We start from the raw sequence: 26,183 nt of genomic DNA, 5'->3' as shown, positions 1-26,183 counted from the left end.
CCTTATAAGGTTGTTGTGAACATACAATTTAGATAACATTTGTAAAGCTCTTACAAGAGCACATAGTAGGTATAGATACTTATTTTTCCCTTTCCCCTATTATCTTTCTATAATCTTTCTCTTCCATTCTCCACGATCTTCAAAAAGCAATAATTGTGGTTTGCTAAGCAATCATATTCATCTGTTGTTGTTGCTGTTGCTTTTACTTTTTAAAAACAAAAGGGGACAGTTTATCTGTGCCAGATGACTTGAATTCATTGTGATCAGGGAGATATTCATATTACCACTTCCTTATGTATTTAAAGTATAAATTCCCTATGTCATTTTTTAATCTGTGTTTTCTCATTTAAAATTCCTCTTCCTTGGCAGAAAGGCATGAGAACCAAGAAGCTCAGTCTTCCTTTTATTTTTTAAAACCTCCTATTTTGCCCAAAATAGTTTTTTTAATTTTTTTATTGTCAACTTTCCTCCCCAGTCTTAGCTAATTTTAAGTGTTACCCCTCCTAATAATTCTCTCTCACTTTTTTATTCATCTTGTTATCTGCCTTTGGTCCCACATTCTGTGAATACATTTTGAAAGTCTAAGTTGGCCAAAGAATTCCTGTGTAACCTTAATATCATTTAAAAATCTTTAGAAAACTTGCCTTTTTCCTTCTTATCAGAATATTTCTTTTTGTGTCTTCAAAACATTTCCTCTATAGAAGATGATTTTTCACATAGAATAGACAACAAACTTAATTAAATAGGATGAGGGTGAGTTAAGTTGAAAACTATATCAAACTTTCTGAAAGGCCCATCCCTTCATCATCCAATGGGGCTATATAGCTGCAAATAATGGAATGCTTCCGTTTTGGAAAAATTAAAGTTTTAGGCTACCAGAAGGCATGAGCTGTGCATTAGTAGGCTGCAGTTTATTTTCAGGCATTACAAAGAGTGACTCTCATTGCTCATATTTATTAGAGATTTATTAACATCAGAATGGTAATTTATCAGTTATAATTGAAATTTATATAATCAGTAATAATAATAAAATCTTATAGATTTTATACGTACAAACAAATGTAATTTCCAAGTGAAATAGAAAATTCTTTTCTCTGTAGACTTTCTGTTAGAAAAACCAAAGTGTGATATTGTGACAGTTCAGTAAGTATGGAATCAAAGAAAAAGAAATGTATCATGCTCTCCATGAAGCCTTTCTTGATGGACCACTTTTTTTTTCTTTCCTCATTTTTAAATGAAAATCATCTCTTCCCTCCTGAGATTTCTCACAGTACTTGGGCACCTCCCTTGACTAATTTCACTTTAACTTGTAATAAAGTTATTTGTCCATTCCCACCATTTAACTGTAAATACCCAGAAAGTAGGCTGAGTCTATTGTATTTCTATATTTGTATCCCCAGAATCTAGCACTTAATATGTTCTTAATAGATTTTTCATTGACCAAAATTAGCTGCCTAGTTTTAAGATTAGGATATTATGAGAAAGTTGTCATATCCTGATAAGTCACTAGTAAAAAGATATATCAGGCAGGCAAAGAGGGAATCAATCTCATAAGTAACATTTTCTCAAAATAATGTCTTAAAGGAAACTTGCTGGGGTTCTAATGTGCCCATGATTCTATCCACAGTGCACCAATGTCAAACAAAAGGCAGTCTCTTCCCAAATCAGGTCTCTTGTCTTTTTCTGATCCTTTCGTTTCTAGATCTATTCCATCTTCTAAACTCAGAGTTCACTGACTGTATTACTATTGGTTCATCATTCTTTCTGTTTCTTACAGGATATTAAAGATGTCTCTCTGGTTGCAGCTTGTGGTATTCCACCTGGTGGGAAAAGTGATATCAGTCCACGTCTCCTCAAACATTTTTTCACACTAGTAATGCCTCATCCTCCACAATTTGCTTTATATACTATTCTTCAGGTAATGAATGACATTAGTAGAAATTAGAAGGCTTTCATAGACTAAGAAGAAAGGGAAAGGGATGAAAGTTTAAAACTACTAACCTTTTAAATAACAATACCATCAGAGATTCCTGAGAGAGGCACTATACATGGAATGGAAAGTGTTGAATTTGTGTTGAAATTGCAGTCAGAAAATTTAGGTTCAAACTTTAGTGATTAGCTATATGACCCTGAATAAGTCACTTAACCTTTTCTGAACCTCAGTTTTCTAAAAATGGAGATAATAATTCTTGTACTGACTAGTTCGGAAGGTTATCTTGAAGAAAGAGCTTTGTAAACTAAAATTCCATGAATATGACTATACTATAGCCAGTGAGTCAGAAGGACATTTCATGCACATTGTTGAAACGATATAGAACACAGGCCAACTTAGACTTTCAAAATGTATTCACAGAATGTGGGACCAAAGGCAGGTAACAAGATGAATAAAAAAGTGAGAGAGAATTATTAGGAGTGGTAACACTTAAAATTAGCTAAGACTGGGGAGGAAAGTTGACAATAAAAACCTGGAATATGCCTTACGTCTATCCCTAGACCTTCAAGAGTCCTTGCCAAAAAAATTGACATTTCCCAAAGAAGCCTGGTATTTTGCTACCCCCTTGATAATCCTTCAGAGAAGGCTTTTTAAGAATCCAAGATGATCATTAAGTTACATAGAAAATCCTAAGATTTCATACTTATTTTGTAACTTCATCACTTCAAGGAACTCAGAGACCATAACAATATCCTGGATGGTATCAGCTGTCCTCAACAAAAGTGCCTTGTTGCTTTCTCCCCCTTTCCTAATAAACTCTTAGAAACTCTACCCAGATGGAAGACAATACGAAGCCTGAACACTAAGTCATCACCAATACCAAGCAGTATATATCCACCCTCTGAAGTTTGGACAAGCCATTATGATAGTCCTGTTTATCTGTTATATGATGGCTATTAGCATTTTAATAGATTTAAACTTCTTGTTAATGTCATAATGCACAAATCTGTAGGAGTCCTAAGGAATACTTAAATATTTTTAAAATATTATTCACAAATGTTTTTAGGTTCATCTGGGAATCCACATGCATAGCAATGCCTTTCTCTCGGATGTTCAGAAGTGCAAGCAGCAACTGGCAGAAGTCTCCCTCTCTATATACTATCATGTATGTCACAACCTGTTACCAACCCCAGCTAAGTGTCACTACATGTTTAGTCTTCGAGATCTGTTTAAGGTTTGTGTCAAATTTCATTCTATATTAGCATTAAAATATTTTTACTTGTTGAAAATGTAATTTTGTTCATTTAATATGGCTTATATATTTGTCCTTTGGATTGTGGTCAGCCAGCACTCTACTGAAAATCAAAATATAATCCTATTTTGTCTTGCTTATTTTCTCATTCATTCTATGTTAGGGCTTCTACTGAAGGATGCACAACAAAAAAAGAATGAAGTGAAATTCAAATCAATCAATGTGTCATTTATCATCTCTGATATTAGATGAAAGCTGAAACTAATTGTTAAAATGAGATCTGGGAAGCATTTTTTTGGATTTTGATTATTTATGCCTATTCCTCTCAGCACAGATTTCTGTTTGTTCTATTTGGTTTCTTGATGATGATTTGAGAATTGATTAGATGCACTAAAGCACTGAAATTTATGGGGGGGAAAAATCTCATCTCAGAGGCAAAGAAGGAATTAGCAAATGTCTTATTTGTGACTTTATATTATTGCCAAGTCATGAGTATGGCACTGAGTGTATTTGCATTGTAAAAGTAGTTTTGAACTTTTGAGTCTTACATTTCACACAAAGCAATGATATACAAATTGCTTTCAAAATGCTTTCAGTCTTGCTCAGGACTATAAGCATAGTTAAACAGAACTTTAAGATTGTCTTGATGTGAGTTGTTTCTTTGCTAAAGTAGATCTGAACTTATTACTTGGGTGATCCCAGACAAGTCATTTAATCTCCCTTCTCTTAACTCTAGTTTCTTCATGTATAAAATTACACAGTTGAACTTGATGACCTGTAGACTCCCTTCTAGCTCTAAATCTTTGATCCTAAGCAACTTCTTAGTAGATAGTCAAACTAGCCATTACTGTACAATCCATTTCCTTTCAATCATTCTGGTCATGAGGCTCTCTCTGAACTTAACTAGACTAATCCTTAGAGAATAAAGTCTTTTCACTCTGCTAGGGCTACTCGCTTGGTCTTGGAGAAACTAACCACCTCTCCCCAAAAACGATGGTGACTATTAAAGGAAAATTTTAATGGAAACCAAAAGAAATAGTATTGATACTTTTGATAACTTTTTTTTCTTGATACAGATATATTTTGCCTTAATGTAAATAATACAATTTAAATGCAAATTAAGAGTAGGATAGGGTACTTAAAGGAAAGACTGTGGCTCAGTGGACAGAATTCAGTTATTCCAGGAAGACCTGAGTTAAAATTCAACCTCAGACACTTACTAGTTGTGTGACCCTAGAAAAGTTGTTTAACCTTTATCCTCATCTGTTAAATGAATTGGAGAAGGAAATGGTAAACCACAACATCTTTGCCAAGAAAACCCCATGTCCTGACCAGGAGATTGGAACAGTGGGATTCTCACATTTATAGATTCAAATTCAACTGATTGCTGTCCTTGGGAAGATTTTACATTTATTCTTATTATAATCAACATTATAGAATCAATCTTCTGTTCTATCTTGTTCAGATATGTTCAGGACACAACTGAAAAATGACTGAATAACAAGAGTAGTGGACAGAGCAATAACCATGGGACATAATAAAACTCTTCCACTTATAAGCTTTTTTGTTTTGCTTTGCTTTGCTTTGTTTTGTGTAAAGGGCTGAAACTCTGAGTAGGTGCACTTGGACAACTGAGCGCTTAAGGCTAATTACCGATTGGACACTTTCCTCATCTATGAAATTAGAGGATGTGATGATCTCATAAACTTCAATGGCTTTACTTAATTCTTCTATGCAAATGACTTCTGAATCTCTATACATAACATCCCTGAACTCCTGATCTGGCTCCACAGCCTACTGTGCTTTTGACATCTGTAATCTCTGATTTCCATCTAAACAACCATGGATAGCTCAGACTCCAATATCCTCCCAAAATCTACTCTTCCTCGCAATATCCCTGTTATTTCTAATTTCACTATCATCCTTCCAGTCACTCTGACACAAAACCTTGGACATTTTTAAAGTCTTCCTTCTTCCTCATTCTCCCCTTATCTTCAATTACCTTGTCCTATTTATTCTAATTCCACAATATTTTTATGGAATCTCTGCAAAAATGATCATCTTGTTTATATTTAAAACCCTCCAGTGATGAAGAATCCTCTTATTCCCAAGTCAACCCACTCCACTTTTTGATTTTGTTATTTCATTGATTAGTCTTGTGTGACTCCTTGTGACCCCATTTGGGGATTTCTTGACACAGATATTGGAAGGAGTTATCGTTTTTTTCTCCAGCTCATTTGACAAATGAGGAAACTAAGGCAAACGGGGTTAAGTGATTATTATCCCAGGGTCACACAGCTAGTAAATGTCTGAAGCCAGATTTGAACTCAGGTTCTTCTGACTACAGATCTGGCACTCTGGCCTGGCTTAGCTGCCCACTTTGGGGAAGCTTTAATATTTAGGAAATTTTCCTTTATGCAGAACCAAAATCTGCCTTTCTCCAATATCCACCTATTATTCCAGTTTCTGTAGTTGGAGATGAAAGTTTGGGGAGGGGAGTAGGGAAGAATAAATCTATTACTGCTATTTGAAAAAAGCTACCAAGTCCTAGCTTAAATGTTCCCCAGTTTCTTCAAGCTATCCTAGTGTTCTCCAATCCCTCATCATTTTAATTATACGCTTCTGAAAGGATTTCAGTTTCCCATTATTCTTCTTAAAGAGCATACAAATGTTCATGATGTGTCCTGATCAGGAGATGGCCTAGAGGAACTCTCACCTCTATAGACTCAAATTCAATTGATTGCTGTCCCTGGGATAAGATTTTGCATTTCTCTTTACTAAGCATTATAGATTCAGTCTAGTGTTCTAGCTTGTTCAGATATGTTTGGATTTTTGCTCTATCATTCCATAGATTAGCTTTCTCTCCTACTTTGGGTTGACAGTGCATCTCGTAAGCATATCATCTATGCTTTTATCCAAGTAACTACTAAAAATGTTTAACAACACAATGCCAGCCATAAATCCCTGAAACACTTCACTAGAGACTCCCACCCATGTTAGAGTGATCCCTTTAAGATCACTTTGGGGACCCAATCATTAAGTCAAAGTTGAAACTATTCCTATAACACCGTAATCTATGTATTGTGTTCAATTTTTTTTAATCATGTCCTACTTTTTGTGACCCTGTTTGGGGACTTGGCAGAGATACTGAAGAGGTTTGCCATTTCCTTCTCCACCTCATTTTACAGATGGGAAAACTGAGTCAAACAAAGTTTAGGGACTTGTCCGGGATCACACAGCTAAGTATCTGAGGTCAGATTTTAACTCAGATCCTCCTCACTATGTTTTATCTATTATACTACTTAGTTGCCTAAGACTATCTTAATAGATTCCTATTCTGTTTCTCTGTCTCCTCTTTCTCCTAGACAATACCAGCTTTCATAGAGATAGCAAAATAATTTTCCTAATGCAAAGAAACTCCCCAGTTGATAAATGGTAAAGAGATATGAAGAGACAATTTTCAGATGATGAAATTAACACCATCTATAGTTATATGAAAAAATTCTCTAAATCACTATTGATTAGTGACTAACTAGTTAATTAGTTACTAACTAATTAGTAACTAACAAACTAAACCAACTCTGAGTTCTCTCAACATCTCTCAGATTGGCTAAAATGACAGGAAAAAGACAATATACATGTTGGAAGGAATATGGGAAAGCTGGGAGACTAAATCATTATTGATGGAATTGTGAAATGATCCAACTATTCTGGACAGCAATTTGGAACTATGCCAAAAAGGCTATAAAACTGTGCATACCCTCTGTTCCAACAGTGCCATTACTGGGTCAGTTTCCCAAAGAAATCATAAAAGACCCACATGTGCAGAAATGTTGGTAATAGCTCTTTTTTCTGGTGACAAAGAATTGTAAAGTGAGTAAATGCTCATGAATTGCTGAATTAGTTATGGTATATGAAAGTAATTGGATATTACTGTTCTATAAGAAATGAGAAGCAGTTTTATAAAAAATTAATTTTAGAAAGGCCTAGAAAGATTTACATGAACTGATACTGAGGGAAACAAGCAAAAACAAGAAAACATTGTACACAGCAACAGCTTCTCAGTGGTTCAGTGTTCCAAAGCAGTCCCAATAAATTTTGGATGGAAAATATCATCCATACCAAGAGAGAGAACTATGGAAACTGAATGTAAATCAACCCATATTATGCTCACTTTTTTTCTTTTCCTTCTGTTATTTTTTTCTCTTGAGTTTTTCCTTTTGTCCTGATTTTTCTCTCCCAACATGCTTCATAAGGAAATATACAAAAAACTAATGCACATGTATAATAATTTTTAAAAAGTTTTTACATATAACAGGGGAAAATAAAAAAAAAAAACAATGCAAAGAAACTTAACTTTGGACCATAAGTTTCCCTTCAATGGCTATTCTTTGCTTTATCCTCTCCTTCCATCCAATTTACTGTACATGTAGATCATAGTTTGTAGAAATGGGCAATGATTTTAAAAATATACACTTTTCTTAATAGTAGAGTCCAGACATGCTGAGGTTTTTAGCAATTTGGTTATTTGATATTTTGCAATATTTTTAAAATACTTCAATGACTTTTGAAAAATTTAACTTGATATTCCTAACAGCTACTCAGTGGATTATTACAAGCTAACAAGTCAGTTATCGTGTCTAAAGAAACTCTTGCCTTGTTCTTTGTACATGAAGCAACTCGAGTATTTCATGATCGTTTAATTGATTCTGAGGAAAGAATATATTTTTTCCAGCTTCTTTCAAATGAACTAGAACTCTATTTTGAGGTAAATAAATTTAAATGTTATTCTTTCAGTAAGAACCTTGGGGAAAAGAATGCTGTTTTCAGAAAGATACCTGAACTTTGTTATCTTAAGTGTAATTATTAAAATTGTTTTTAGATTAAGTGTATCACTTGAAAAATCATTGAAGAGTCTCCCTAAAGATATTATTTAAAAAAGCAACAGTCTCTGGACTCAAATAGATTTCAGATTAAGTTTCCTCCTTAATCTAAGATACTTGTTGGACTTCTAAAAAACACCACTCCCACCAGTGCCATCATACATACTTCAAATTTTTAAATGAAGCTATTATCTCCTCAGTAGGGAGAGAAGCTTCCTATGCATGTATGAACCATAGGGAACCCTCTGATCCCTACTAAGAAAGAGAAAAAAATTATTTTCTCCATCATAGAAAAGGAGGAAGAGTTTTTCTACAAATATCGGAAATTTGGGGGATTTTACCCTTCCCTTAGTGGGATGACCAAAGGAAGGAAGCATTTTCACCACTGATAGCTGAAAAGATTTTAGTTTTTGTCTTTTTCTTGATATGATGGATAAAGAAGAGCTGAACCAGAGGAGGACTTTGGGATCCAGAGCAATTGGACTTTTTTGTCTGCATTTTCTCATTGTTCCCAGAATAGCAGTAAATATATCAGAGTGTCTACCAGACAAGCCAAGGACAAACTAGACACAGAAAAAATAAGCTTCAAGACTGTACAAGGAATTCAGCAGAAGTTTCACCATGAGAACTGTTATCATGTTTGTACACGTATTCTATACCCTAACCCACTTTCTTCTGGATTCTGTATGTTCTTGTGAGCGAGTGTATCATAGACTTGGAAAGAAGCAGAAATGTTTACATACCAATTGTTCTTATAATACCACCACAGCAGATTCTCCTCTAAAAACTAATTAAATCTGGCTAATGAGTTGATATCAGCTGATAAATATGAAGAGAAACATATTGGTAGAGGCTTATGAGCTATAGTATTAAAAAAACTGCCTTCCAACTTTTTGGAACTAATTCTTTACAGAGTAGGATAGTAGCCACCCTCCAGAGATCTGATTTATCAGTGAGATTGGGAATCAAAGTGATAGCTAAAAAATCAAAGGGTAATTACTGCTAGGGTTATAGCTTAATAACCTCAAGGTGTTATTAAGTACAGAGTTACAGTGCTCTTTACAAAGAGGCCACAAGTCATAACATCATAGATTTAGAGCTAAAAGAGATCCTGGATGCCATCAAACCTCTCATTTACAGATGAGGAAACTGGAGCTGAGAAAAGTGACAGGACCATCAATAACATTTAGAGCTTTGTTCTTCACAATGATAAAGATTTCGTTGAGGGTGATAACTTGATACTGAAAGACAAATAGAAGGGGAAAGGGAAGGAAAACTCACCAGCAAAGTAGTATAAAGATAAGTAGTTCAATTTACATTGAACTGGAGGCTAATTCTAAAATGTAATTGCTCATGATTAGAGAAGACATAGAAAGTTCCTCTATCTTTTTCTCCACAAGACAGATATAATAATTATAGCAGAGTGATAAGACTTGGCAACAGTTAGGTTAGGAGAGAATGGAAAAAAAAATGAGTCAAGATGATGTAAAATTGAGCTAATGGTGCCCTCAATAACTGGGCATAGTTTAGCACAGTGGGAAAAGCACAGCTTAGAAATAAAGCAGAGTTCCTGGGGTGGAAATTACCTTGCGGAGGATTCTTAAAGAGAAATGGAAGATGTCACTACAAAGTAAATTATTATTATGGGACTAGTAAGAGTATAAGCATGAGAAATCCTTGAGAGGAGGTATGAAAAAGGATTTTGCTTATACTTATCTGGTACTTTACTCAGACCAATAATATAAATGAATTAAATACTACAAAATTTTCAGAATGCTATTAGATATCATTTTTTCCTTTAAAATTTGAGGGAGGGAGAACACTTCCAGGGGTGGAGCTAAAATGGAAGATTGAAGCCAGGAAGCTGCTCAAATTCTCTCAGTATCCCTCAAAAATCACATGAAACCAAGCCTCTGAATAGAGTCTGATAGAAATAAACCATTCTTTAGTTCAAGAAGAACTGGAAAAACTTCAAGAAAAGTCAGTCTCACTAAGGTGAAAAGGATATTCATCTCAGCTCAAACATAGTCAGGAAAACTGGTGTGAGGGTGTTAATCACAGCAAATCAGCAACTAGGACTCTTAGTCCTGGTTCAGTAGGAGAATAGATCAATGGAGCAGTTTTCAGTTCCAGCTCAGAAGGCAAATTCTGGGAAACTAAGCTGTTTCCTGAAAAGAGCAGGCAAAACTATCCCCTGAAAACACAAGGGACCTCTGTGTTTTATTATTTTATTATTTTTAATAATTTGAAATTGAAAGCCAAAGCTCAGAGTTGCACAGGAAACTTGGACCAGCATCCCCTTTACCCCAGAAGCAGAGCTCAGCCATATATATATATATATACATATATATATTTTTAAGAGAAAATATCAAAAGAAAATATGCAACAAAACAAAAAAGAACCTTGACCATAGAAAGTTACTATAGGGACCAAAACATCAACTCAGACAAGGACAAAATATCCACAGAAAAAAGAAGGATATGAATTGGTCACAAGACCAAAGATGCTTCTTGGAAGTGCTCATAAAAGACCTGAACAAAGTTTTGGCTCTAAGAGGGAATAACTTAATCATTCAGTTGGGTATAGAAATTCATCTAACCTTATAAAGAAGTAGGAAGAAAAAGAGGAAAGTGGAGGGGGTGGATAGAAGGGAAAGCAAAAACACTAGGGGAAAAAAGGTAAGAGAAGGGGGGAGGGTGATAGAAGATAAAGCAATGGGTGGAATAGGTCAATAAAAAACAAAATACTACTAAGAACAGGGTGGAAAAGGATATATGGGGGAGAAAATAAGATGGAGGGAAATACAGAGTTTGTAATCTAACTGTGAATGTGAATGGGATGAATTCTCCCATAAAACAGAGCTGAATAGCAGAGTGGACTAATGTATATCAAATGTGTTTCTTGTATTCAACATATTGTAGGATTCTGTTTTTTAATCTACTGTGGGGGCCTCAAATTTCTCTCTCACAATTTGACAAATCTAATCACAGAAATAAACAAGAAAGAAACTAGGAATGTTAATAGGATCCTAGAAAACCTAGAAATAATACACCTCTGGAGAAAATTGAATAGATATAGAAAGTATTACATCTTTTTCTCCACAATACGTGGCACCTACACAAAAACTAATCATGTATTAGGGCATAAAAAAATCTCACAATCAAATGCAGAAAAGCAAAAATAGTAAATGCTTCCTTTTCAGACCACAATGCAATAAAGAGTCAGGGAAATATAGACTAAAAACCCAACTAGAAATTAAATAATCTAATTTTTAAAAATGAATGAGTCAAACAACAAATAACAGAAACAAGCCATAATTTCATCCAGGAGAATGACAATAATGAGACAATATACCAAAACCTATGGGATGCAACCAAAGCATTTCTTAGAAGAAAATTTATATCTCTAAATAGCTACATAAAAGAGAAAGAAACAATCAATTGGGCATGTAACTAAAAAAGCTAGAAAAAGAACAAATAAAAAACCCCAATTAAATACCAAATTAGAAATTCTAAAACTCAAAAGATTAATAAAACTGAAAAAAGAAAACTATTGAATTAATTAATAAAACTAAGAGTTGGTTTTATGAAAACAATAAAATAGGTAAACTTTTGGTTAATTTAATTAGAAAAAAAAGGAAAAAAGCAGATCATCAGCATCAAAAATAAAAAGGATGGACTTACCACCAATGAAAAAGAAATTAAAGAAATAATTAGGAGCCATTTTGCCCAACTCTATGGCAGCAAATATAACAATCTAACTGAAATGAATAAATATTTACAAAAAATATAAATTTCTCAGATTAACAAAAGAGGAAATAAATTACTTAAATAGTTCCATTTTAGAAAAGGAAATTGAACAAGCCATTAATAAACTAATTTTAAAAAATTCTCCAAAGTAAGTTGGGTTCACATCTATTTGGTAAGTTCTACCAAATATGTAAAGAACAATTCATTACAATACTATTGAAACTATTTGCAAAAATAGCTAAAGAAGGAGTCTTGCCAAATTCCTTCTATGACATAAATATGGTAGGAATACCTAAACCAAAAAGAGCCAAAACAGAGAAAGAAAATTACAGACCAATCTCCCTAATGAATATTGATGCAAAAAATTTTAAATAGAATATTAGCAAAGAGATTACAACAATTTATCAGCAGCATAATATACTATGACCAAGTAGGATTTATATCAGGAATGCTGGGCTGGTTCAATATCAGAAAAACTATTATCATAATTGACCATATCAATTTCAAAATCAACAGAAGTCATATGATAATCTCAGTAGGTGCAGAAAAAGCTTTTGACAAAAACAAAAACAACAACAACAAAAAAGCACCCATTCCTATTAAAAACATTAGAAAGCACAGGAATAATGGGAGCTTTCCTTAAAATAATAAGTGGTACCAATTTAAAACCAACATTAAGCATTATTTGTAATGGAGAGAAGCTGGATGTATTCCTAATAAGATCAGGGGTGAAACAAGGATGCCCATTATCACCACTATTATTCAACATTATACTGGAAATGTTGGCTTTAGAATAAGAAAAGAAAAAGAAATTAAAGGAATTAGAATAGAAATGAGGAAATTATCATTTTTTACAAATGATTTGATGATATACTTAGAGAAGCCTAGAAAATATTCCAAAAAGCAAAGTTTCTGGATATAAAATAAACCCACAAAAATCATCAGCATTTCTATATATCACTGACAAAGCCCATCAGCAAGAGATAGAAAGATAAATTCCATTTCAAATATCTTTAGACAAAATAAAATATTTGGGTGTCTACCTGCCAAGACAAATCCAAAAACTATGTGAACACAATTATAAAACACTTCACATACAAATAAAATCAGATCTAAACAACTGGACAAATATTAATTGCTCATGGGTAGGCTAAGCTAAAATAATAAAAATGACAATTCTGCCTAAACTGATCTGTTTGTTTAGTGCCATACCAATCAAAGTGCCAAAAAATTGTTTTATCAAACTAGAATAAATAATAAAATTCATCTGGAAGAACAAAAGTTTAAGAATATCAAGAGAATTAATGAAAATAAATGTGAAGGATGGTGACCTAGCATTACTAAACCTAAAACTATATCAAAGCCATTTGGTACTGGCTAAGAAATAGACTGGTGGATCAGTGGAATAGATTAGAGGCACATTGACACAACAATCAAAGCTTACAGTAATCTAGTATTTGATAAGCCATCAGACTCCAGCTTCTGAAATAAGAACTTACTATTTGACAAAAATTGCTGAGAAAACTGGAAAATAGTATGTCAGAAACTTGGCATATACCTATATCTCATACATATACCAAAATAAGGTCAAAATGGATACATGATTTGGCCATAAAGGATGATACCATAAATTAGGAGCAAGGGATAATTTACCTATCAGATCTTTGGAAAAGGGAGGAATTTATGACCAAAGAAGAACCAGAGAGCATTATGAAAGGCAAAGTAGAAAATTTTGATTACATTAAATTAAAAAAGGATTTGCACAAATAAAGCCAACAGAAATAAGATTAAAAGGGAAGTACAATTCTGGGGAAAATCTTTACAGCAAGTATTTCTAATAAAGGCCTCATTTCTAAAATATATAGTCATTCCCCAATTGATAAAGGGTCAAAATATGTAAACGAATTTCAGATGACAAAATTAAAGCCATCTTTAGTCATATGAAAAAATTCTCTACATAACTATTGATTAAAGAAATGCAAATTAAAATAACTCTGAGGTACCACCTCACACCTCTCAGATTGGCTAAGATGACAAGAAAAGATAATGATAAATGTTGGAGGGGATGTGGGAAAACTGGGACACTAATGGTCCCAGTAGGTCTATGAAATGATTCAACCACTTTGGATCATGGGCAACAATTTAGAACTGTGCCCAAAAGGCTATCAAACTATGCATTCCCTTTGACCCAGCAGTGCCATTACTGAGTCTGTATCCTAAGGAAATAATAAAGGAGGGGGAAGGACTCACATGTGCAAAAATGTTTGCAGCAGCTCTATTTGTGGTAACAAAGAATAGGAAAAGGAGTAGATGCCCACTGGGCAATTGGAGAATGGCTGAATAAGCTTGGTATATGAAAGTAATGGAATATCTATAAAAAATGATGAACAAGCTGATTTTAGAAAAGTCTGGAAAGATTTACACTAACTGATGCTGAGCAAACCAAGCACAACCAAGAATACATTGTGCACAATAACAGCAAGAATGTGTGATGATCAGCTCTGAAAGACATGGTTCTTCTCAGTGGTTCAGTGATCCAAAGCAATCCCAAAAGACTTTGGACAGAAAATACCATCTGCATCCAGAAAAAGAAGCAGGGAGTTTGAATGTAAAGCAATACATACTATATTCACTTCTTTTTTCTGTTTGTTTTTTCTCTCCCATAGTTTTTCCTTTTTGTTCTGATTTTTCTCTCTCAACATGATTCACAATTTGTATTAAATTTTTAAAAAAAGAAATAAAGCATAGGTAGATATGCAATTACAAAAAAGAAAAGAATTCTCATAATTTGAATGCTTTTAAAAAAAATTAATTTTCTTTCCAAAGCTTGTATGGCCCAAAGACAAAATAATGGATGATTTACCTATGTATGTGGATTTTTTGGATGTAAACAAACCTCATAAAAGAAGGATCTATCAGAACTGTAATAACTACAAAAAACTTGCAGACGTACTTTCTGAATTCCAGCTATCATTGGGCTCAAGTGGTTTTGAGGTAATGAGATGTTACATAATCTGTTGCCAGTAACTACTGGCTCAAAATTTTAAGGAGCTCTTCAAGCATATTGGACAAGAGAGAGGACTCCACAACTTGGGTTTCAAAGTGAGCTACAAGTATAAGGTTTTATATTATTTTACCCCTCAGGTAAGATATAATCTCAAATATGATAAATTCAAGTTTTAGCAACAGGGCTGTAAGGGGTAACATCCAAGGAAAGGAACTGGTGAAGAAGAGTTAAGAAAGTAAGTCAGATGGAAATGACACAGAAAGAAAGAGAGAATGGGGAAAGGATTCCCAGGGCTGGAAGTTTCTTCAAAGGCCAAGTAGTTCAAAGTCAATGAAGTTTTTATATAAGACCATTTCCTTGAGAGGGATGCCTCATAGGGAAAGAGGAGGAAAAAAACAGCATCTGCAAGTCTGTTTTGGATTTTATTTTCCTGCTTCTGAGTATCAAGTAGGTGATGATCATTCAACAAAGGAAAGTAGAGAAAGGGCGAGTTATTCCAGAGACCAGATCCTGAAAGCAAGAAAACTATAGCGATTACTACTCATCTTGCTTTTGCTTTCTTCCTCTTGGGCTTTGCTTTTTCCCTTAATCAGAGAGGCAGCAATAGTAGCCAGCTTCATGAGATAGTCTAGCATGAATTATGAATTATTCATATTTTCTCCTTCAAATTAAAATTTACACTATTTTGAAGACATAATTCTTAAAGTTCTTTCTTTCATCCTTTCTCTTACCACAAATTGAATTAGACATTTCCTCTTACCACAAATTGAATTAGACATTTCCTCTTTCTGGTACCATTGTGTTTATTCCTTTCATTTCCTTTCCTAGCTTTCAAATTCAATGGTGTTCTTCAAGGAAGCCACAGAACATGTTTGCAGAGCTACAAGAATCCTTCGACAGCCAGGGAGCCACATGTTGTTGGTAAGAAAAGAAAATTTAGAAATAAATATTTAAAGTTCTCTTGTTGTGTACAACTTGAGAAATCTAGTAAAAATCATTTTCCTTCAGAATGTTATCCTTAGCACTAGCCAACTGAAAAGCACAATGCTTGAAAGTTGATGGACTTTAGCACAAAAAGATTTCTTGGATATGATTAAGTTGTAAATCTATAAAACAGAATAATAGTTTTCTAATATTTCATATAAGACACCTTCAATGTCTAAAATAATACCAGTATATTATGTGTGCACACAGAAGTGTGTGTATAGGATGGATTTGGCACCACCTAGTGGTCCTTTACATTTGCTTGCTTTTATCAACAACATGTATAATCTGCTTAGAAGAAAAATTTCACTAATTGGCTTAAATAGCTTCATGCTAATGTTCCTTAAATTAGAAGCTTTACTTAAAAAAAAAAAAAATTAGACCCTAGAAGTTGAGAGTTAAACATCTAGAGAAACCCCATAATATAAATAAAGGATAAAAAATTAGAATAAGACATAGAAATAAACTTGTCATTTGAGACTTTGCTAGCCAGAGCATTGAAACAAATTATTAGGGGTATTAAACCATTAAATATTTTTCTCCCTTTACAAATGTTGTTATCAGTAGAATCCAATTTGTAATGTTCCAGCTAGCTTTCTATCATAGTCAGACCCAGTCTCCTCCAGCAGTCTGACAGTCTGACAGTCTCAACCAGTCTCCTCCCACTTTGACTTTGTCCCCAATTTAAATACCTTATTATAATTACATCATTACAGCATACTGAGTATGTATGAACTAGAGAATCATTACATCATTATGCTAAGTATTAAGTATATGTATACTAGAGAACCATTATCTCATCAATTCCACTTAGTTAACACCTTATTTCAAGTATACTTCTCCCAAATTCCTGCCCTCTACACAACTGAATTCGAAAACTTTTCTTTTAATTCACAATAATATTCCTTACTCTGGGGGCACTAACATGCACCAGGCTATGAGTAAATTATGTTTCACAGAATCTTAGTGGTAAGAGAGAATTCCAGGGGCCATCTGATCCAAACTTAGAATCCCTTCTACAACATGACAAGTGGTCATCCAGACTCCACTTGACAATCTCTGGGATAGGAGAATCCCCTACCCACTGAGTGAATCAATAATCCATTGTATTTTTGCACAGCTCTAATAAGTATTTCCTTATGTAAAGTCGAAGTCTTCCTATACAACTTATCCCAAATGCTATAGTTCTTACTTTTGGAATGAGCAAAAAGAGTCTAGTCCATTTGCCATATGATAACCCTTAAAATCCATTAATTCTACTACCCTATTTCCTCCTTGAGTCTTAACTCCTTCAGTCTGACTCCAAAGGTCTCCAGAGAGTTTTTCAGATACACTTGTGTGTTTATGGATAGATCTCTCTCTCTCTCTCTCTCTCTCTCTCTCTCTCTCTCTCTCTTTTTCTCTCTCTCTTAATATACATACATACACACACACACACACACACACATATATATATATATATATGAATTATAACACCATTTTATATTCCAATTATGAGATGAGATTGAGGGAGGAGGGTTGACTGTTTTTATCATCCTCCTCTGGAGGCACTCTACTCTTTATTCAATGACATTCCTAAAATGTGACATCTGAAGTTGAACATAATACTCCAGATATAGTCTTTGTATCTAGTAAGATACAAGACCTAGTGTAGACAATAGCTATCAGATAAGTAGAGTTGAAACTAATTGCCTGAAATTTGATAGGAAATTTAGAAGACATTTTACCATATTTGACACAATGTCAACACTAAAAATTTTACTTCTACATGTGAATATACATATATGCACTTGAAAAATCACAAGAATGGCTAAAAATATTTTTCATTTCAAGTATTTAGTAAATCCAGTTCTCATCTTGGGGGAGTTATTCAAAAGAATGCTGTAGACACAACCCAACATATAAGTAAGTCATCAATATAAGCTTTAGGAGATTGATATCAATCAATATCCTAAATTGATAGAAATTTCAAGGGAGAAAGTAGTTTTTAAGGGAAGGGAACAATAAGTTAGGAAAATGGATTTATGAGAAAAGCATTTGGATTTCTGGACTATGGATTAAATATATATCATTATATATATTTAGAGAGAGAGAGAAGAGAGTGGGGGAGGAGAGTATACAAAATGAGAACAACTAAAATTAACTTACCTAAAATTTTGCAAATGTGATAAGACTTTCCAGGTCATGTTCAAATTTGATGAAAGGTTCTCAAGTTGCTTTCTCAGAGGGCTCTTTAAAAAAAAGAAAGAAAGAAAAAGAAAAGTATGATGTGGAAAATGTGTGAAAATTATTTTGTAGACCTTGGATAGGGATAAGGACCAGACCCATTATTTCACTAGGACAGGGAGTTCTCTGGTGAAGAAACTCCTCTTACCAATGTTCTTCTCTGCAAGTTAAAAATCTTAGAGAGTTTCCTGAGGAGGAGCACTGCTGGCTGCGTGATTTGCCCTAGAGCCCATAGCCAGTACAGATCATAGGCAAGACTGGAACACAGGTCTTCCTGCCACAAATCAATTCTCTATTGTCTACAAGATAAGACTATTTTAAAGCAGAGAAGAGCTACCCAAAATCTAAGCTATTTTCACTCTTTATCTTTACTATAAACCAACAAAATTATTTGGTGAAAAAATTCTTAAAACATCTATTTGTTTCATAATTTGTTTTCTCCCATAAAGATTGGAATAGAAGGATGTGGAAAAGAAACATGTGCCACTGTTGCCTCTTATTTGGGAGAGTGTAAACTCTACAGATTATCTACAGCTCGTACTTATGGCCACCTAGAATTCAGAGAAGACTTAAAACAAGTCTTTCTACAAACAGGATTAGAAGGAAAACCTACAGTTTTGCTTATTATTGATTTGCATTTAACTCAGGTAAGCAGCTTTTATTATGGATCATTGTTTTAAAGACTGACATATTAAAGTATCTTTTGTAAAAAAGTGATAAACATAAAACTGTTTTTGTTTTCTTAGCATTCTAATTCTTTTAAAGATTTTTGGTAAGGCAATCTGAACCATTTGACTCAATTCCCTCATAAGAATTACAATATCTAATTATGCTCTATTTACTTAGTTTTCCTAGATATTATCTATTTTAAGTCAAATATTTTTTTGCTCATTGCCTAAACATATTTTCAGCAGTAAATTAAACATTTGAAAGGATGAATTAATTCTTTTTATCTTTTTATAGGATGGCACATAGGATCATACCACTGTTTTCCTGATTCCCTGTGCTCACAACTTGGAGTTAAAATTTTTTTTACTTTAGTTTCATCTTCCCAGTATAGTCAATCACCCTGTCCTCTTGATTCTTTGTTGACAATGTGGCTTGGATTTTCAATTTCTAGTCATTATTCTAATCTATATTCTCATTCTTCTGTTGTTAAATATTATTGAATCTCCTTTTTATAAATTGTATTTCTTAATATAGATTATGAGTAAGAGTGTGAATTTCAGGTAATGTAGTCAGTCTCAACATGAATGTTCCTCATATTCTTCTAGAGCTGGATGTCATCTTGGCACAGAATCACAGAATTTGAGAGTGATAAGGGATGTCAGTAGCCATCTAATCTAGATTATAAACAGAATTTCTGCTGTTACAGAACTAAAAAGTAATCATCAAACTCTAGCTTGAACATCTTGGTTGAGAAGAAAACTAATACCTCCCAGATTAAATTACTCTACTTTAGGTTATCTGTAAGTGTTAGGAAACCTTTTTCTTACACAAAGGCTAAATTCATTTCTTTATAAATTCAGTGCCATGTCCTTTTTGTAGTGGCAAGGAACTTAAAATTGAGTGAATGCCCATTGGTTGGAGAATGGCTGGATAAGTTATGGTATGTGAATGTTATGGAATATTATTGTTCTATAAGAAACAATCAGCAGAATGATTTTAGAAAGTCCTAGAGAGACTTATAGGAATTGATGCTAAGTGAAGTGAGTAGAATCAAGAGAATACTGTACACAGCAAAATAAGATTGTGATGGTCAACTCTTATAGACGTGGCTCTTTTCAATAATGAAGTTATTGAGGCCAATCATAATAGACTTGTGATGGAGAGAGCAATCTGACTCCAAAAAAAGGACTGTGGGGACTGAATATGGATCAAAACACAATATTTTCACTTCCCTTCAGGAAGGAAGGAAAAGAAAGAAGAAAAGAGAGGAAGGGAGGAAGGGAGGGGAAAAAAGAGGAAGGAAGGAAGGAAGGAAGGAAGGAAGGAAGGAAGGAAGGAAGGAAGGAAGGAAGGAAGGAAGGAAGGAAGGAAGGAAGGAGGGAAGGAGGGACGGAGGGAGGAAGGGAGGAAGGGAGGAAGGGAGGAAGGGAGGAAGGAAGGAAGGAAGGAAGGAAGGAAGGAAGGAAGGAAGGAAGGAAGGAAGGAAGGAAGGAAGGAAGGAAGGAAGGAAGGAAGGAAGGAAGGAAGGAAGGAAGGAAGGAAGGAAGGAAGGAAGGAGGGAGGGAGGGAGGGAGGGAGGGAGGAAGGAGGGAGGGAGGGAGGGAGGGAGGGAGGGAAGGAAAGGAAAGGATTCACTGCCACTACTTCTGTCCTCCAGGAACACATAGAAGAAATAATCCTTTCATATGATAGCCATTCTTGTATATTAACATAGCTATCATTCCTTACCCTAAGCTTTCTCTTCTCCAGTTTGAATATATTCAAGCCTTTTGACTCATATACAACTTAAGAACACCCTTCCTAAATTGTGGTACCAACAGCTGAACCCAATACTCCATATATGGATTAACCAGGTCTAAGTATAACATAATAATCTCCTACATATTCCTGAAGGTTATGATTTTCTGAATTACTAAAACTATATTATCTTTTTTCAGTGTTATATCTTATTATTCACTCATATTGAGCTTACAATTCACTCAAATCACCATTTAAAAAATAATCTCTGCTTATTGTGTTTATTTTTTAATTTTTAAGAAATTTTTTTGTCCTGTTACATGTCAAGAAAAATATTGGTATTATTTTTTTTTTTGCTGAGGCATTTGGAGTTGTGACTTGCCCAGGGTCACACAGTTAGGAAGTATTAAGTGGTTCAGGCCAAATTTGAACCCTGGTCCTCTTACTTCCAGGCCAGTGCTCCATCCATTGTGTCTTCTAGCTATTCCTGACAGTCATTTAAAAAAAAAAAAAAAAAAGATTTTAAGTTTCAAATTTTTCTCTCTTCTTCCTTCTCCCCCTTGATATACATGTGCTATTATATAAAATATATTTACATGTTAACCACAGTTATGAAATAAGAAACAGATCACAAAAGGAGAAAAAACACAAGAATAAGATAGGGGGAAAAACATGTTTTGATCTGCATTCAGATTTCATCAGTTCTTTATATTTTCCTTCTTAATATTTTCCTTCATGAATCCTTTGTATTTGTTTTGGATTATTGTGTTGCTGAGAAGAATGTGTCTTACACTTTATACTTAAGCCCATGTGTGTTTTCGTTCATCTCTATTCAATTTCATTTTGTCAGATTCACTCCAGTATATCACAGATCAATGAACATTTATTAAATATTTACTCTTTGCCAGACTCTTTTCTAAGAACTAAGAATACAAATGCAAACAGAAAGACAGTTCTGCCCTCAAGGACTTTCTCATAGAGAAGACCACACATAAAAGAAAGCCGAAAAGCAGAAGGAGGTATCTACATAGAAACATAGTAGAGAAAGTCTAGAGAGTAAGGAGTAGAACCTGAAAAAGAATGAAGACAGCTGTATTGGACACTTTCCATTTATATATATATATATATATATATATATATATATATATATATATATATATATATATATATATATATATTCTGTAAGGAACCAACCAGAAGAAAAGACTAAAGGAACAAAATTCCAGAGTAAGACAGTTAGGGACAGAGTCAACTTGTATGATGGAGAAAATACAGAGGCAAAGTGAACTTCCAGGATGGGAATACCAATGTTGGCATGGTGGAGAATGTGGTGGAGTCAAGGAAAGAGCCTGGAAAGGAAAGGAGACATGGCTAGCTTGGACAGTTTCCTCAAAAGGGAGATTTGGGGAGAAACCAATCCTTTCAAGGAAAGGGCTACAGGGATAGAATGAACTTTATTAGTGAGAAGTGTAGGAACAAAGTGAATTTCTGAGATGAGAAGATCAAAAAAGAAGGATGCATTTTCAGGATGAGAAGACTATTGAAGGAGAAATTCCAGAGAATCAGGAGTAGACTCCAGAAAAAAATGAGGAGTCCAATGCCTTGTCAAAATTTAATTTTGAATAGGGACTGTCATCTAGTATGCTAGTAATTTTAAAGTTACAGAAGCCTCTGTTCAGGGAATGGCTTAGATTTAGATGATCATTGAATACCTTCCAATTATGAGATTCTATGATTTTTCAATATCTTTTGTTGAGAGATCTGTCATAAAATCTGCCTAAGAAATCTTATAACAAAGTTTTTTTTTTCTTTTCCAAGTTTGTAGAACGAAATATGGTGGGTCTGAAAGTAGTAAAAGTCTTTAAAAGCTTAAATTTGTTATCAATAAAAATGGTATTTGACTAATTTGACTATTTTATTGCATTATGGTTTATGAAGGTTATATTAACTAATTTTGCCTTTTTTAATTTATTCACAATATCTCTCTGACCTAATATATGGTCAGTTTTTATAAAAGTTCAATGTGGTGCTAAGAAATTTTTTGTAGTCCCCAATTAGATGCTATAAATATTTTGACTTTTAATTTCTACAAGCAATTTGTTTAGTTCCATATTTTCCCTTTGTTTTCTTTCTGTTAGATTTATCCAAAACTAAGAGATTGATTTTAAAGTCTCTTGTTCCTAATGTGTCACTGTCTACATCTTATTGTATCTGAATTTGGACAGTAAGGCATTTTAAGTATATAAGCTTGTTAGTGATATGAGTTTGATGTCTGTGACTTCTTTCAAAATAATCTAGTTTCCTTGTTTACCTACTTTAATTTTTGAATGTTTGTTTTTGCCTAGTTAGACAGCATAGTTGCAACTCCTGCTTTTTTTACTGTATTTGATGCATAGTTTTTTTCCCCATTTCCTTAATCTTATTTTGTGTATATCTTTGGTTTTTTTAATATGTGTTTCTTGTAAGCAACAGATTGTAGAGTTTTATTCTCTTATCCAATCTGTTACTCTCTTTTCTGTTTCGTTGAACTGTTTAATTCATTGAGATTTAAACCACTTACCTCAAAGTTTTCTTCTTTGGTCCATACTCTCTCAGTTGTCTTCAGGAGTTCTAACTCCATGTTCCCTGCCCTTAGTTCTGACATCTTGAGGTGGAACAAGTGGCCTTTTCAAGCACCAGATTCCCCAGGTCATAGGAGCACAATGTCCTCATCTACATTCAGAGAACATTTCTCTTCACCCATAGGAACATTCATCAGTAAAACATATTACTGTCATGACCAAAATAAGACTTCTCTTTCCCTGCCCACTCTTTAATCCTTCCTTCCTCCTCTGTAACTACTCCCCTTTTGGCTCTTCTTTTCTTGAGACCCACTGAGTCTCAACTTCCTAGCTATTGATGTTGTCCAGGCACATCACATACTCTATTCCCTCTCATTCACCATCCCAATTTGTAGTGTACTACCACCCAAAACAAACAAACAAAAAATATTGATTAATTTTTAGGCAGGGTATCTAGATTTTGTCCTTATTATCTCAGGTCTACTCCTTCACTTTTACCGTCACTTGATTTCTGCTTTAACCTTTTTCTCTTTGTGTACAGTTAGAAAGAAATCCCTTATTGGTCTGTCTCTGCTGTCACTCTATTGATGTTGTTGTCCCTTTTTTGGCTATGTTCATTTATTCCTCCTGCATTTCTATTATCTGGACTGTTCAAAAATCAATAATTTCTTCAGTTTTGGTTTCCTTTCTAAGAATGCTCCAGGTGTCTCTTTATGTCCATCTTTTTTTTTTCCATTTATGGTTAATTAAGTTCAGATTTGCAAGGTAGATTCATGTACCTTGAGCTCCATTGCTATTCAAAACACATAATTCCATTCCCTCCTACATTTTCTGATGTATGTAAATTAGCTTTATGTTATTTGGATTGTCTTTCCTTTACATTTAGAGGTCTTTCTCCTGACTGTGCAGAATTTATTGCTTCTAAGTTGAATTATTAAATTTAACCACTATGTGTCTTGTGGTTTGAAGCCTTGGGTTGTTTGATGTTGGGGTTTCTTTTTTCTGTAGGCAATCTATGAATATTTCTATTGGTATTTAATTTTCTATATATAATCTATGAATACTTCATTTGGTATTTAATTTTCTATATTCAAAAGTTCTGGACAGTTCTTTATATTATTTCCTGCAGAATGGTGTTATAGTTTTGTTATTCTGTACTGCCCTTCTGGGAAACCCTTGATCTTTAGGTTGTTTCTATACATCCTGTCTTTTATATCAATATGTTTTGCCTGTAAAATGAGCATATTTTCTTTTAATATTATTGTCTTGAATCTCTTCTTTTATAATGTTCTTCATTTCTGTGTATTTGCATTTCTAATCTATTGTTCTCTTTCTGGTTTCTTTGGTGAGACTTGCCATTGCAGATTCTAATTTTCTGTCTGGACCATTATTTTGCTGAATAGGACCATATATTTTCACGCTCTCATTTCTCTCTTAAATAATTCAGAAAGAACATTTGGTGGTTTCATATTCTCCTCCATACCTCCATCTCATCAAATGTTGAATTGTTTCCCCTATTTTGCAATATTTATACATAAATACCAGAATGTATTTATTAGATCTGGAGGTCATCTTTCCTTCTGCTATTATTATTTTCCTTATTGTTTCATTGCTTATGTTTGAGGTCTTTGAATTTTCTTCTTTCTAAGATCTTGGTAATTTCATTCTTTTTCTTATTTTTCCCTACTACTCACTTTGTGACCCCCCTGTCCTGGTAGTTTTCTAATCTGGTAGTTCGCTTGAGGGTTGTGTCTTAAAGCTTCTCAACTGCCTCACACACTGGGCAATTTATACTTTATCACTTTAAGTGACAACTGAGAGGACAGAATTGGCTCCAGCTAGACTCTAGCTCTTTCCCTCTGGCTTAGTGGAGTACTGCATCATCTCCCATACATATATAGTTTCCTATCCCACTGCCTGAATTCTCACTTCTTTGGCAGTTCAGAGAGCTGCCTGATGGCAATGGAGTTGATTTTTCTAGTTTGGGTTTCAAAGGTTTGAAGGTATGGTGTGGAACACTATTTCAAGTTCAAAGTCATACTCCTTTCCCTCTGTTCCTGGCTCTCCTGCATAGATCTTTCATAGCATAGACAACTGCCCTTCATCGTAATGGCTATGTGGGCCTAGTAAGTCTGCCCATGGAATACTACCTCAGGTTTGGCTATCTTCCATGGCCTAAGCAAATATCCATATCTTGGAAGCAGGATCTCTAAGGCATTGGAAGAAGCAAGGAGAATGGACTGTTGATTTGAATTTGGGTCCTTTGGGTTCCAATTGCTTGAGTTAGCTAATAGCCTTGCTGCTATTAGTCCAAGAGTTGGTAAAGGAATGTTAAGTGAGCTCAAGAGAGATGTCAATTTATGGGTTTATTTGTAGGAATGGGAGGGTGAAATGGTTCTTTTGAATTCTGAGTATCCTGAATCATAGAGACAGATTATGTTTCTTTATTTTGGACATATAATTTCTGTTTGGAGAGATTTGAGGAGTTGAAAGGATTAGAAAAAATTCTAGTCCTTCATCCTCTAGGTCACATGACCTATTTGACTGATTTGGTTATTTAAATTATGAATAGACCATGATGGTTAACAAAAAAAATAAAGTTTACTTTCTTAGTATATCTCTGATAATTTAATGTGCCTTAATAGAAAATATGAGTAGTCATTTTTTTATTTTAAAAATGTATGTTATTACCCAAGGAGTCTGTTTTAGAAGATTTGAACTGCGTTCTCAATTCAGGAACTATGCCTGATTTATTTGAATATGAAGAGTTGGATAATATAACATCAGGTCTTAAAAGTCTTGCTCAAGAAGTCAGTAGTGATGACAGCCGACATGCTTTGCTCCAGTTTTTCCAAAAGGTATTGTTCACTTGATTTTATTTTTGTCAAACTATGAACTCAAACTAAAGATACATATTTGAAGCCACATTCATGTTTCTACTTATAATGTTCAATTTGTGATTTTGTCCTTAAAATAAGCTTATTAAGCCAAATCACTAATGATATTATTTTAAGATAGTCAGGAATTTTTACAACCTTTTGGCTTCTTGACTTTCTTAAAAGTTTAGTATCCAAAGATGTGTCCATCCTTAGTGATATGTGTGACTTTTGCCAGATTATCCCACATTCATAATATTATTTTATTTTTACCATTAGCCATTAATAATTTCCATTTAAAATATT

The 26,183-nt window shown here is 34.0% G+C and overlaps 1 protein-coding gene across 1 annotated transcript in view; it reads left to right on the top strand.

Annotated features, from left to right (window-relative positions):
- Positions 1-26,183, top strand: part of DNAH14 (dynein axonemal heavy chain 14) — a 347,573-nt gene that overhangs the window by 214,297 nt on the left and 107,093 nt on the right. The window contains 7 exon segments of the mRNA XM_074264888.1: positions 1,778-1,918; positions 3,000-3,167; positions 7,783-7,953; positions 14,644-14,811; positions 15,653-15,745; positions 18,484-18,681; positions 25,698-25,859. Coding sequence (XP_074120989.1) covers positions 1,778-1,918; positions 3,000-3,167; positions 7,783-7,953; positions 14,644-14,811; positions 15,653-15,745; positions 18,484-18,681; positions 25,698-25,859 — 1,101 coding nt within the window.

Source organism: Sminthopsis crassicaudata, chromosome 4 (genome assembly GCF_048593235.1).
Source record: "Sminthopsis crassicaudata isolate SCR6 chromosome 4, ASM4859323v1, whole genome shotgun sequence".
NCBI lineage: Eukaryota > Metazoa > Chordata > Mammalia > Dasyuromorphia > Dasyuridae > Sminthopsis > Sminthopsis crassicaudata.
This window is presented reverse-complemented; position numbering and strand designations above follow the sequence as displayed.